Source organism: Typopeltis vanoorti, chromosome 19, assembly GCF_054136105.1.
Source record: "Typopeltis vanoorti isolate ZY-2024b chromosome 19, IOZ_Tvanoo_1.0, whole genome shotgun sequence".
Classification (NCBI taxonomy): Eukaryota; Metazoa; Arthropoda; class Arachnida; order Uropygi; family Thelyphonidae; genus Typopeltis; species Typopeltis vanoorti.
In genome coordinates this window covers 34,385,349-34,401,064 of record NC_143567.1, presented here as the reverse complement: position 1 = coordinate 34,401,064, position 15,716 = coordinate 34,385,349, and the positions used below count along the sequence as shown (strand labels likewise).

Genomic DNA, 15,716 nt, shown 5'->3' with positions numbered 1-15,716 from the left:
AATATGCTAGCAAGCAAAGACAGAGAGATTATTATCTCCCCTTTATAAGGCTATGATTTGGCCAGATCTTGACCACTGTGCACAAATTTGGCTACAGTAGTCAACATAGTTGATTTGGAGATCAGGAGGTGGTAGAAAAGATTCAGAGACAAGTACCCAAGCTGGTGAGAGGTCTGTGGAATGCTCTCTATGAGAATAGGTTAAAGGTGCATGGGTTACAAAGTTTAGTTAATAGGTGGAAAAGAATGGACATAATAAAAATTTAAGATATTAAAGAGGTTTTATAAGATTGATAAAATAGAAATTTTTGAATACATGAAAAATAGAGAACTAGGGATCAACAGTGAAAGGTGTGTAAGAGTGTGCCAAGTGGTGTGCAGGCTAGATTCTTTGAATGGAGAGTGGTAAGCAAGTGGAATGGATTGCCAGAATTAGTCATGCATGCCATGGCAGTGAATTAGTTTAGGAGAGAAATGATAGGTTCGTGTATATAAAAGTTAATGTGTCTCATATGATAAGTCTCCAGACTCATGGAGATACCCTATAATAATAATAATAAAACAACAACAAACATATCATGGAATAGAATATTATCATTGTATTATGTACACCTGGTGATGTTGAGTGTAACAATAAATTATCCTATTCAGATGTCATAATTATGATAGCACACTTCTAGAAATCTATGGAGAAACTATTCATATTAGTTGATATCTCCATGCAAAATCTTTAATCCTATTAGCCAATAATTCAGCATTAACAATACTCTAAATTTGTAAAAAGTGTATTGTGCATCTTGAGAGCTGATAATAAAAAGAAAAAGAAAACGATTCCTTATTTAATCAATTTATCCACAGTTGCCCTAACAAATCCATGTATAAAGTATCACATTCAGACACAAGAAACAAAGATTTAATCTCTTACTACCAAGACTTTGTGGCGTTTCCACTCACATCACTTCTCTAAAGAATAACTAAATGCAAATATTACAAACTAATCCAAAAATTTTGGTGACTTCTACAATCTCTAAATGAAGTCTCTTCCCCTCACAAAAAAAGAAAATAAAATAAAAAAACCTGGGAGTTTATAAAATCTTACTTTACCTGTGGCAGTCCCTTCTTTACTCTGGCCAGAAGGAAATAAATTCCAATAAACAATATATAAATTACAAATAGTAAATAAATTGTAATAAATACACAAAAAATAATAAAGAAAACATATTTTAATATGTTCTAATAAAACATAAAGTATTGATACGCCACATTAAATACATGAAATAGTGATATAGTTATGAATGACCTATATAACTGCAAGTCACATCTACCAAACATTCTGTGGAGTGTGGTCTAGCCACCTTTATCCAGAAGATAATATCTATGAGCTTATTTCCTCTCCACTAAGAGGTTGAAGGTTCAAATCCCACTGCAGGCATGTATATTATGGTGATCTTTAAGCAACAAATTAATTTCACTGCCTGATATGAGATTATTGCCCCACTTATTGGAGGCCTGAAGTGGCTTGGAGAAAAGTTCCATGTGTGGTCTCCAGAGCAGGGTTTCCAGACCAGATTAAAAGAAAAAAAATTAAATATATATATATATATGAAACGTACTATTAACTCGGGGTTGGGATATGTTCATTTTTCTAAATTAACTGACTTAAACCCGAGAATTATAACACAATGACATTTATTTGAAAAAACGCAACATGTTTTGTCAAGAATGACTTCTTCAGGCGATAAGAACATAGAAAGATAATAAAAGAACACTTAAATTAACATTGACACACTCTAAAGCTATACAATTATAAAGCCATAATATTCGACTGTGAATTACAGTTATTATGAGCTTGAACTACAGTCCGAGTTAAAGTTCTATTGTTGTACACCTGTGCGTGTTTAACTGACTTAAACCCGAGAATTATAACACAATGACATTTATTTGAAAAAACGCAACATGTTTTGTCAAGAATGACTTCTTCAGGCGATAAGAACATAGAAAGATAATAAAAGACACTTAAATTAACATTGACACACTCTAAAGCTATACAATTATAAAGCCATAATATTCGACTGTAAATTACAGTTATTATGAGCTTGAACTACAGTCCGAGTTAAAGTTCTATTGTTGTACACCTGTGCGTGTGTGGAATCACGCGATCTCCAGTATCTAATAGTAGAGTTGAAAGAGTCAGCTAAATTATAGCTAAGATTATTATTCAAATGAAAAGGGTCTAAGGTGATTTCCTTTGACTCGACAATGCGGCGCTCTATTTCATCATGGCAGATGTGTAGGTTTGAAGTCAATGTCCAATTTATTTCATGTTGGTGGCCTTCATTGTTCGTGTTTATTGAAAGCAGGACATGGCCCGACAGAGCAGTTGCTCTGGTTCTCTTATAAGCAATGTCTCTCTGATGCTCTTCGAGACGTAGTAAGATAGATTTCTCTGTCTGCCCATAGTAAGGCTTTCCGCATTCACAAGTGACCTTGTATATACCTGGGAATTGTAGAAGGTTGTGAGGTTGTTTATAGTTGTTGAAGCGTGATATTATTTTTGGCAGAGTCGAGAAGCACGTTTTTATGTTAAACTTCTTTAGAATTCTGCTCAGCTTTTTGGATAGTGTGCTGATATATGGCAAGACGATACGACCTTTGGAGTCGTCCTGTGTCTCTACGTTGTTAAGTTGACGGCGGGATAATTGGTTGTTAATAATTTTTAGAGAGTAGCCATTGTTTTTAAAGGTCCATTTAAGATGTTGTAGTTCCTTTTTCAGTTCTTCTTCATCTGACAGTACAGATCTTGCACGATTCGCTAGAGTTGATATAATACCCAACTTTTGCGCTGGATGGTGATGGGAGGATGCATGCAAATATTGTCTGTGTGTGTTGGCTTTCTAAAAATAGAGACTTTAATTGATTCAGGCGTCTTGGTGAGTTTAACATCTAGGAAGCAGATGGAACTATTTTCTTCAATCTCCATAGTCAATTTTATATCTTGATGGCGGTTGTTTAAGTGGTCGAGAAACTTGTGAAGATTCTCAGTACCATGCTCCCATATGAGGAATATATCATCCACATATCTAAGCCAAATTTTATGGCTTTATAATTGTATAGCTTTAGAGTGTGTCAATGTTAATTTAAGTGTCTTTTATTATCTTTCTATGTTCTTATCGCCTGAAGAAGTCATTCTTGACGAAACATGTTGCGTTTTTTCAAATAAATGTCATTGTGTTATAATTCTCGGGTTTAAGTCAGTTAATTTAGAAAAATGAATATATATATATATATATATATATAAAACTAATAAAACAGAACAAAAACAATTTCCTCCGAATCTAAAATACCTAGCCCACCTACAGTATGAATGTACTGTAGATTTAAAAAAAAAAAAAAACTATCATCGATGAAAGGCACATAAAAATAAATAAATAAATAAATTTAAAACAATCTCTAAACACATCCAGTATTTCAAATTTCAACTATTCCAACAATCACTAATAATTTCGACAAGCAATGTACAAAGTAGAGATAGCTGATATATGATAGAACATGTGCAACCTGAAAACAGAAGTTTAATTGTTTCATTATCAGGAGCTCATACATTTCCACATTGATATTTTTCTTGCATTTGTCTTTTAAAAAAGCTACTGATTATGAGAGAGAGAGAGAGTGCACGTGCATGCATGTGTCAGAATTTGGCAGTGTGTAGTTGATGAAATTAGAAGTGGAAAAGAGTTGTGTGTGTGGTAGAGTAGAATATCCTCCCAAGATGGGACTTTGGGACTGCTTGAAGATGTGACATAATACTAATTAGTAATAACTGAGTTCAATTGCTGTGAAATTTGCATACTGATTTCAAGTAGCTTTAAATAAATTACATACATGTTATGGTGAAGGATAGGTTAATTAAAAATTAATTCTGTATAATGATTATATTCAGTTTAGCACTACTGCTTATGTTGTTATGCATCTGTGTATCAATACATATGCGAAAATAAAAACAGTATGTGCAAAATAATAGAATGGTGAATCTAGTGCTAATCATGTGGATCATGTTTTATTCCAGCACTGAGTTTGTTGGTCTCATGCTATTATGTGGGTTTTTCTTCTCTGAATGTGCTTTGCTTTTCCCTTTACAAAACAGACTGCAAATACATATTTCATAATAAGAGTAAATACAGGTTAGGTAATAACAGTAGGAATTGCGGCAATTGATGAAGTTTGTTAATACATCCCAAGATGAATTGCACCCTGCAGTAATGCCAAAAATAACAATGATTCTTATATGAGGATCATTTCAAAAAGTGCTGCATAATGTACATCAATTGTTAAATTAAACAATGAATTAAGAAAATTCATTTACAGGTTTTGACATATAATTCAAAGATTGTGATAATATTTAGAGATTTTTATATAGAGGATATTATAATATTAATCCTACCGGCTGCGCCATTGTTTAAATATAGGATATTTATTTATTTAATCCTGTATATAGAGATGATCTCTGTTCAACAATTATTTTTTTTTTTTATTTCCGGTGTACCTATATATTTATTTATTTATTGCACAAGGGTTAACTCCGATTGGTGCAATGACCTCTTTTTTACTATTGCTTTCAGAATCCAAATAAATCACTGACTCAAGACCAAAATACAAAATAAATACATTTAATATAACAAAAACAATATATATACACTTCAAACAAATTTTTACATAACTAACTACAAATTAATTGGATCCAAGGCCTTTTAAAAATAAACTTACACTTAAGACTAGACTAAACACTTTGTTTGCACAATGACAAAATGTTCATAGCCAGTTTCTTTCTCTGTTAAGGACCTTTTCAGAAGATATAACTTTATTCTTCATTTTCCCAGGATCCTTTCTCATCACTCATGTAGCACACATTAATTCTTCCTAACTCAATTCTGTTTCTTTTTAGTAGAAATAATAGTTAGATCCGGCGTCCTTAAGATAGATGAAACTTCCTAATCAGAGTTTTCTCGAACATTCCTTTAGAACATAAATAGCAATTTCTTCTTTTATTCATTAATGCTTATTGAGTCTTAACTCTTCCACTTTAACAAATTCACAGTTCTACGATTCCCTTTACAGAATCTACTACTAATCTTCTAGCGTTTCCTCGAATATTCCTTTTAAAACATCTATAGTAATATTTTCTTTTATTTATCAATACTTATTCCACTTTGAAACTTCATAGTTCCACAATCCTTTTTTCGGAATATACTATTGATTTTCCTCCGACTGTCACATAAAAAAACTCAGTTTCCTCCGAATCTAAAATATCTGCCGGCTTGTATTCTTATTTCTTTCCGAACACTCTTCTTGTTTACTCTCATTACACTGATATCAAATGCTGTTCTTGTCAGGTGTCAATCACACATCAAACTTCTTGGCGAGCATGCGCACTCCTTGAAAGTGGCAAGCAAGAAACTAAATACAATGGCTGACACGATGTCTCCATTAGCAACAAGAGAATGTTTTCATAAAACATAATATTTTAAACTACAATAAAAATCTTTTTAAAGTAATACAACTATTCAAATCCGGTAAGTAAATAAACTTTTTAACTGCTTTACATATTACTCTGACAAAATAATTTCAATAACGGGCACATCGCAAGTGCCGACAATGCGTGTTATGAAATTAAAACTAATAAACATACTAACATAAACAATACGTAAAAATATTCAGAATTTTAAATTATGATTATTTTTACAATTGGTTCTTTCAATTTAGAGAACAGACTGTAATCTGGAAGGCTCATATCAAGAGTGTGTATGGGGAGAAATTTGCCATCCATACTTTTCCATAGGATCAAATATGATACTTCACATGAAAAACATGTGGGTTCCCATTGTTTTCAAAAGAGAAAACATGCCAGACAAAGTAAATAACTTGAATAAAATTAGCACAAATATTTCACGTAAACTAGAGGTACGTCATCAGTGTGGAACAAACAAGCAATTCAAAGAAATAGAATACAAGAGAATACAATGCAAATACAACTATCATTTAACCAATAGCATCATTTCTTTTTCCACTAGACCCAAATAATTTTCCTTTTCATTGTTACAGGAATAAATACTATTATAAATATAATATATATATTATAATTTATAAATATATTATAAATTTGTGTTTAAAAACCATGTGTGCACGCACGCACACACACAAAAATCTTGTGGTCATGGGTGCTTATGAGTCCCAGCAAGCACAATTTTAAAACAGAACTAAGAGAAAACAATGGTATTACTAGGTAGTGGAATTTTAAAAAGTGCTAATAAAAAAAGCAAATATACATGCATTTTGGTCTTCCATTAGTTTGATTTATAACCAAATTAGAGATATTAAAACTCATTTCAGACAAATTATGGAGACTACAACCATGTCAGCTCAGTGGAAGTGACATTTGCACTCCATGGTGCTTGACCGCATGAAGGAAGACTTGGGTTTGAATCTAGTCGTGGACTAGAGGAACATTTTCTAAACTTTCTTTTGACCAGTTCCAAAGTTAGTCGATCTCTGGCAAGGGCAAGCGGGCTTTTTTCTCCCGGAAACTCGGGTTTTTCATCCCATAAACTCAAGAAAATCGACCATCGAACATACACTATTTTCAGACATCAAAAATACTGTGTTAGGCTAGGGACCACACAATGCAGACACTTGTTAGCTGTCTCTTCACTGCTTGTTGATTAAATGAGTGATAACCTTCAGCCAGCCATCTCTAATTGGCTACCAGTGGAGAGTGAACTCTGTCCACTCAGTCTCCAAAATTTAGATAGGGCTAAAGCAGCTTCGCCTACTCTCTGTACAGGAATAAAAGATATTAGCTGATTTTTTTATTTTATTTATTTTTTTTTTTAATTTCATGATGTTTTAACCTTCATATTAAGGTCATCATCTGGAACATACACACACACATATATATATATACACACATAAGCAGGAAAATGGTACAGAGGAAAAGCCAAGAACTATGTGTATTGACACATAGTTCCCATCTTACGTTTATGCATTAAAAGAGAGAAAAAATATATACAGCAACAAGCTATATTACATTTCAAACAGTATGCCAAAGAGACAATGATTTGATCAACTATTATTCTACTGGCCTGACCTCTAGTAGGGGAAAAAAACTATATCAAAAGCTATATTCTATTTATGAACGTTGAAACATCGGGAAATTAAAGTAATTATTTCTAACATGGTTGTAATCTCCAAAATTTGTCTGAAATGAATGCTGATCATCATGTAACACTAAAGGAAAGAATATTAAAACTCGGTTCTTCACTGAGTTTAATATTACATTATGCTAATATTGCACTCTCATACAAATCTACCATTCTACTATAAATCTTCAGAACCCATAAAGTAAAGTAGATAACTGTTGTAAGAAATTTAATTTGAAAATTATTAGTATTAAGAGGTAAATTATGAAAATAGACAGGAACATGGAAAACATCAACTGCACTCTCGAGGATTCTAGAGAAGTAAAACATTTTAGATGTTTAGACAATGTTATTTTAGTGAATTTTAGTGAATATGAAAAATTAAATATGGAAAAAGATATAAACCAATAAGTAGATCAGAATGGTGGTGATTGAGAAATTAGCCAAAACACTAAATTGGAAATAAATAAGACATCTTCAGACTAATTTTATTCATGGATCCAAAAGTTTTAGTTACAAATAGAAAACTGATCAAAGAATAGAGACCACTGATATGAAAGCTATGAGAAAAATTAGGGCCTATAGAAGAATATTAAAAACAAGGATTGGCATGGTCATCTAAATAGAATGAATGAGGAAAGGTTAGCAAAACAGGTATCCAAAAGCAGGAAAATGGTACAGAGGAAAAAGCCAAGAACTATGTGTATTGACACATAGTTCCCATCTTACATTTATGCATTAAAAGAGAGAAATTTAAGATATGATAATGCTGCAAGATCGAACGAATGAAAATTTGCAAGAATAATGTTGATAGGAAAGTGGCCATTAGGCCTTGACAAATATGCTGCCCCACTCATCACTGGCAAGTGACTTTTTCTAACTGACAAGTAGCCAAAGGCTAGACAAACCAGAATATATATATATATGTATATTTTTTTTAAATTAATTTTTATTTATTTATTTTTTTTTTTTTTAATTTTCACACCTTAAACACTTGTGGAGCTTCTGGTAAGTTATTGAGAGATATCATAAGAATTGATGATTCTTGGGTGAGTATTTATTTATTTATTTATTTATTTATTACTTCTTCATTGTATTCAGTAAGGTTTGCATAATTTGTCAAACACTTCTAGTAAAATAATGTAAATTATATTCATAATTTTCTGTACATCTCCTTAAGGCTGCATATCAGCAGAGGTTAATCAAGCATTATTTGCTAACCGAAGACAGTAATGGTCCATATCACAAAATAAATTTTAAAAAATGTAGTTTTTATTCAATGGGATCTCTATCTCAGTCTTCTGATCCAGCCCTATTGAGAATTGAGAAAAATGTGGCATCCATAAGTGTAATCCAACAAATTAACAAAAATGATGGGAACAATATTGCTGGATTTGTACAACTTGGATAATGTAGTGCAGAATTCATCCAAGCTGATGGCCTACAGAAGTTTTGATATAGTGCTAAAATATCAAACATAAAAAAATAAAGCGTTTCATTTAAATATTAAATAATGTATAATTTTATTTCTCCTTTCTGGTCTAAACAGAGCATATGTATTCGCTTCATCTTTAAATTAAGCATATATTTCTGAGTGTCCTCACCTGCAGCATGACGTAAAATATCCATGACTTGAGTGTGGTTAGACATTTCTGCAAGATCTAAGGCAGTCAGTCCATTACTGTCCTTAGCTAGAAGGTCAGCTTGATATTCTATTAACAATTTAGCAATTTTTTCACATCCATTCTCAGCAGCTATGTGTAGAGGGGTCTGAAAATAGAAAAATATTAATGTAATAAAAAACTGACAAAATTCCAATTTATGCTGTATGCTTAAAGTCAGTTAAATATGATACAGTGAATTATGTATTATCCAAATCTCAATTAACCAAATATACCTTGTAAAACTGAATGACAAATTACATAGCTGTCTATTTTAAAGTTTTGCCACCAGAAGCACATCCAGTAGTAATACTGTTTTATGTAGTAGGCTATTTAAGGCAAACTGATAACTTTTCATGCTTTATTTTTAAAGGTGATTTGTTTTTAATTTCCTTCCCTATAGTGTTCCAATTAAAATATTACAAAACATTTAAAGGCACAATGATGGATGTAAAATATTTTTTTTTTTTAATTTTGTTCGTGTGTTTTATATTAAATGAAATACTATTCTGTTTTTAGTATAGTAAAGTTTTTGGCTTGAAAATAAAATCTGCCAATGAATATCTTTTTAAAGATGTTCATTTTCAAAGATATACATCACAACAGCTAGTGATGTATATCTGCTGAAAATGTTTATGCCTCTTATTATGCCATCTGTAAAATATAATATGTTCATTTGCAATACTGAAAAATAAGTTATAATCAAGTGTTATATTTGTGTGTGTGAGAGAGAGAGAGAGAGAGTATACAAGTGTGCATGTGTTGTGTTTACCTTCTGTTCTCTTTTGCTTATTTAAAATTTCAATGTGAATTTAAATTTGAATTTTAAATTTTAATATTGCCGACCTGGTTGGCCGAGTGGTTGGCGTATCCGCTCTCCAGCCAAAAGGCTGCAGGTCTGAATCCTGCCATGAGCATGGATGTTTGTGATTGTCTGTGAAAATACTGGTGGTGATGATGGGCGGTAGATGGCATTGGTGCAGGTGATGATGGTAGTTGGGGTTTGTTGTAGTTGGTAGACTGAGTGGTAGAGACAGAGAGTTGTAGAGTAGGTGCCCTCCCTCAATGAGTCTTTGGACTCCCTGGAGGTGTTATAATAATAATAATATCTTTCACAAAATTTTTTTTAAAAAAATTCACAATCCAGGTACATGCATGTACCTACAGAGAGCATACAAAATTATAAAATCACATGTATAATTTTAGTTATACCACAGAAAAAATTATTTATGGTATACAAATATTTTGTCCTGCATATCATAAGACATCATCAGTAAAAGTGAAGAACAGAAATGAAATCTGAACAAAACAAACAGGCAGCAGAGTGCATGTGTTACCTTAGAATCCCTCTATGCATGCAATCACATGTTAGCTAGCATAAAAACACTATTGAGCTAAAAATAAAAAATAAAACTCAGTTTAATACAGCTGCAAAAAAAAAGAATTCTATTTAATATAGTTGAAGATAACAATTTCCTCAAGCTTTAGGGATAGAAATCCAATCACTATGACTCTGAATAAATATTCATATTTACACATCCCTCTGTGTAAGAGTTGGGCATTATCTCATTGAATCCCATGGCTAGTGTTGTTAATTCTGTGTTGTGCTGGACCAGATGAATGATCAATGAGATGGATAGATGGTATGTTTGGGGTTACTAGATGCTTAATAGAGACATGAGTGTTACACATAACAATAATGTTTTAAATAACAGCTTCATACAGAGAAGAGAAAACTAAATAGAATTTATTACTCCTATATATTTTGCTCAATATGTCATAAGATCCATTCAGGGAGAAACCAGAATTGGTAACTTTAAATTATGAATAAAAGAACAAGTCATACAGCATGCATATAATATCACAAGTCTTGGTAACAGTTGTACAAGTAGGTGGAAACACTATTAGAATTCGAGAAGTGGGTGGGTATAGATGTATGATTAATTAATTTTAAAAAATTACAAACAATTAACAGTAGTCACTTCCTAAAACTTAGGGATAGGCATACAGTCTGTCTGATTAAGATTAGGAAAGTGGCATAGGGCTTCACATGATTCAAAAAAACAGGCGACCAAATTTGAACCTACCATGGTGTAGCATCTTGGTATGGTTCCAGTGAACTCTATGTCTAGTATTGATAGCATGAACCTTGAGATTTCAAAAATCTTATATAATCTTGATGTTCCTGGATTCTAATCATAGCATACCCTACCTTAAAGGAACATCTGATCAAATATCAAGGACTCTTCATTGATAAACTGTATACCACCTTCAAGCCAGATTGGAAGTTGTCATCTTTCTAATGGCCTATCAAAATAAATTATCACCATTATCCTTGCCTGGTGTTTATCAAATACCCTGTTCTTGTAATCTTTGCTACTTTGGACAGCCCTGGCTATTCTGCTACAATTAAAATCCAGGAGTATCAAGGTTATCCAGTTATCCAAAGACTAATGATGATCAGGTGATTCATCTAGACATTGCAGGAATACATGTGAGTTGGAGCAGTAAATCAATTTGTACAATTTGTTATGCGTATTTATTTCTATGTTTCATTTATATTTTGCTTTTGTTTTCTAATAATTTTCTTTTATTCACTGATGAGCAGTATACACTTTAATATACACATAAATTTACATAGTAATAGTATACATAATAGCCAGCCTGCTTGGCCAAGCAGTTAGCATATCTGCTCTCCAGCCAAAAGGCTGTGGGTTCGGGTTCGAATCCTGCCACGGGCAGGGATGTTTGTGATTGTCTGTGAAAACACTAGTGGTGATGATGGGTGGTAGATGATGTTGGTGTAGATGATGATGGTAGTCTATTGCAGTTTATTGTAGTTGGTGAATTGAGTGGTAGAAACAGAGCTGTAGAGTAGGTGCCCTCCCTTGATGAGTCTTTGAACTCCCTGGAGATGTCATGTAATAGTAATAATAATAATAATGAGTTGCACCAAATCATGATTTGGCCGAATAACCAAATATTTGGTTTGAAATATGGCAGAAGTACTGAATATTCAGCCAAAGTATACTGAATTAAATTATATAAACAAATCTTTGGGGAGAAAAATACACCCATTAAAAACTAATAAAAAATCTTAATACATGTATTTTTTTTGTTCAAAAAGATTTGTTTATAAAACTTAATTCAGCATGCTTTGACTGAATATTTGGTGATTTGGCTAAGTTGAAGAATGAAGATAGATTGAAAAATACATGTAATAATACTTCACCTAACCACTTAAAAAGAACCATCCTTATTTCATAAACAAATATACATATAGAAACTTGGAAAATTAAAAAAAAAAAAAAAGATCACGGTACTTATGAAAATACAGCCTGTGACATCAAAGTTGCCTTAGCTTGCACTACTTAAAAATGTCCAGGAGCCCATACATTTGCCTTTTATTAAGGATATTTTTTATTAAAGTTCTGCTTGCATGACACAACTGTTTTGAATTTTCTGATCTCATCAGATAGAGAGAAACCTTAAGAGGACAAAAATCATTCAATACCAAAGCAATCCTGTTTCAGTGAGTTAGTTCTATTTTAGCAATTTCTCATCATGGTTGATGAGAAAATGTAATTATCAGAGAGAAGATCCTAAAAGACTTCATTTTGACATTGTAAAATAAACAATCCATATTTCATAGCCAAATACACACACACACACACACACACACACACACACACACACACACACACACACACACACACACACACACACATATCTATATATATATAGGAGCATAGAAGCTTTTACGGAGTCGAAGCAAAGCTAAAATAACTCCGTTGCTGAGGATTGTATTATTCTCATATGCTCTGTCTCTATTCAAAGGTTTTTTAAGATTACACACACACGCGCGCGCGCGCACACACAGTATATTCAGTTATGAAATAAAAATGGTTCTTTAATATTCTCTATTCTGTTATTTTAAAGATTATTTTACATTACCAAAATGAAGACATTTAGGCTCTTCTTTGATAAAAAATACGAGAATAAAATTTTTGCTTTTCATAAATATAATAAAACTGTCAAATATTAAAATTAGAGCCAAGAGGCTTTGATTTGGCATCATTTACCAGAGCTTATGAAAACACAATTTTCTAATAAGCTCTGTGATAGATTTGCCAAACTTCTAAGTTTTCTTTATTTGGCTATAAAATATGGATCCACAATATACTCTAGTGTATTTTTTTTTTCCAAATTAACGTCTCTTTGTATTATAATTTAATATTTGATTAAGCACACACACCAAGAGTTCACTTATGAATTTAACTTTTGGGGGATAGGATTGCTATGGTATATTTAAAAGAGAGTTATTATTCTTTTAAGGTGTCTATATAGCTTGTTATATACTTTCTTGATATAACACCTATCAGGATAGTGAAACTTAATAATCAATGCACCAATAATGAATATTCAAACTCCTGAGCATAGTTCATGTCTTTTAAATAGTGCAAGCCAAGGCTACTGATGCAAGATTCAGTTCTCATGAGCTCTCTCGAAAATTTTTGAAACTTTAAGTTCATTGCTAGATGGCTATAAAATATGGTTGGATCATAACATTTTTCATATCAATATAATAAAACTGTCATTAAATTTTATAAAGGAACCTTTATTAAAAAAAAACAATACAGTGTAAAAATCAGAATTATTGCACCTATTTCCTCAAATAACAAATTAAAAATATTATTTTTATTATCTGATGAAACAAAACTTTTATTTTATATTGCAAAATTTAGAGAATAATTATGGATTTATTAATCAAAATGAATTTATGATGAATTATGATGTAGGAAAGAAACTTTTTTTGCATTTAGAAGTCATAATCTAATTTCTTCAACTCTTTCGATGAATATACTGTTTCTAAGAAGTTTCTAAGAAATTTGCTCTTAGAAACTGTACTGCACAATAAATTTATTCATTAGCCTTAGAAATCCTCCTCCGCTTGACAAATGCATATGGCCTGTTATCCAATGCAATAATTTTGGACATGGCATATTGCAAAGATTTCACCTGTTTGTCATCTGCAGCCTTTTTTTTTTCAAGATTATTCATTAACTTTAAATGGTTGTTATTTTTGTGGATTTACTTTCGATTCTGACTACTTAGTTGTTCTGGCATTGTGGTTTGATATTTCTGTTTCATTTTGCTTTACAAATTCATTGCTATGCTTGCATTTTTATATGATTAATCATAGGTGTGAATTTTATTTTTCCTGTGCCACAAAGATATTTTGATTGCATTTTTATATTATGCACATTTTGACTTTTCAAATAAATCATAAAACTTCCAAATATTGCTTTTTCATCATTTATGGCCAAAATTGTGCTCGTTATCAATATTTTAAGAAAATTTTAATGCACTTCATAATATAAACCAAAATAAAAACAACAAAGAAAGTACCTATAGTAGCAAATGTAACAAACCTTTGTATGAAGTTGCACAAGATAAGGGGAAGATTTTTCCAATTTGATGCATTTGTTATAATGTATGAAACAGGAATTTTTCCACTTCAGCTGGCCATATATCAAATCATTCTACTGATCTAGCCAATCTGAAAAATATGCTGAATCGGCCAAACATCGAGCAAAAAGTCCGTTATATCGAGGTTTTACTGTATTTAGTAAAACCTCGATATAACGGACTAATTCGGGCGAGGGGTGTCCGTTAGATCCGAAAGTCTGTTATATAATAAAGTAGATTTTCCGAATGCGTATGTTAAAAAATTGACAAATTAGCTAATTTACGTTTTTACTTATATAGAAACTTTATGTAATTAAAATTAAGTACTGTATCTATGAAAAGTTTGATTTCACAGAAATCCGTTTGTCCACATTTTAAGGTTAGGGTTACAAAGATGTGTTTTACCTATGCATATCTAATTTTAAATTTATATTGAATAGGTATATAAAATGCATATGTTCATAAACCATTCACCGCGAGTAAACAAATGCACACTACAGGGCGTGGCTTAGTGCACGTCGGAACATCGGCCGGCACGCGTTAAAACTGCCACAGAAAGTCATGCCATGCAACAAAAGAACCAATTACAGCGCGATTGGTGTGATCACTGCTAATCATTCGCCGAACATGTTTTATAGACAGTGTTTTTCCAACATATGATGGCCTATTCACCAAAATTTTTAAAAATAACAGGAAGTTAATAACAAAAAATAACCTGTTAATTTAATTATAAGCAAATCTTGGTTAAAAGCATTTTAAAATTAATAGGGCATTAATTTTCACGTGACATACGGACCGGAAATTTCGTCCATTAAATCGAGTTTTAACAGACTTCGGAATTAAATCCTTATTAAATCCATCCCTAGTTATATATTTTAACACTTTGAGTCCTATCGATGTAAATATACACTATCTGATCAAAAGTATCCGGACACCTACTTGAAACTGTAATCAGACTTTTTCAGTAGTGGACATTAATATGGGGTTGGTCCACCCTTTGCTTCTATGACAGCTCTAACTCTGCCGGGGAGACGTTCTACCAAGTGTCAGAATGTCTCTGGAGGAATGGTAGTCCATTCTTCCTGAAGAGCTGTAGCCAGAGCAGTTCGTGATGTAGATCGTTGGGGGGGTCTGGAGCAAAATCTGCATTCATCCCAAAGGTGTTCTATGGGATTAGGGTCAGGGCTTTGGGCCAGCCAGTCCATGTCTGGAACATTATTGTCCACAAACCATTCCCTCACAGATTGCTTTATGGCAGATAGCATTTTCATGCTGATACAGACAATAGTCATCATCAAATTGATCATCTACCATAGACAGTATGCAATGGGTCAAAATATCCTTGTACCCTTCTGCATTTAGATTTCTGTGTAGTGTTACAAGAGGACCAAGTC

At 32.2% G+C, this 15,716-nt stretch overlaps 1 protein-coding gene across 1 annotated transcript in view; it reads right to left on the bottom strand.

The window, feature by feature from the left end:
• Lrrk (Leucine-rich repeat kinase) overlaps positions 1-15,716 on the bottom strand; it is a 790,764-nt gene that overhangs the window by 637,797 nt on the left and 137,251 nt on the right. The window contains exon 5 of the mRNA XM_090409582.1: positions 8,797-8,962. Within this exon, the coding sequence (XP_090265708.1) occupies positions 8,797-8,962 (166 nt within the window). The remainder of the gene's footprint in view (positions 1-8,796; positions 8,963-15,716) is intronic.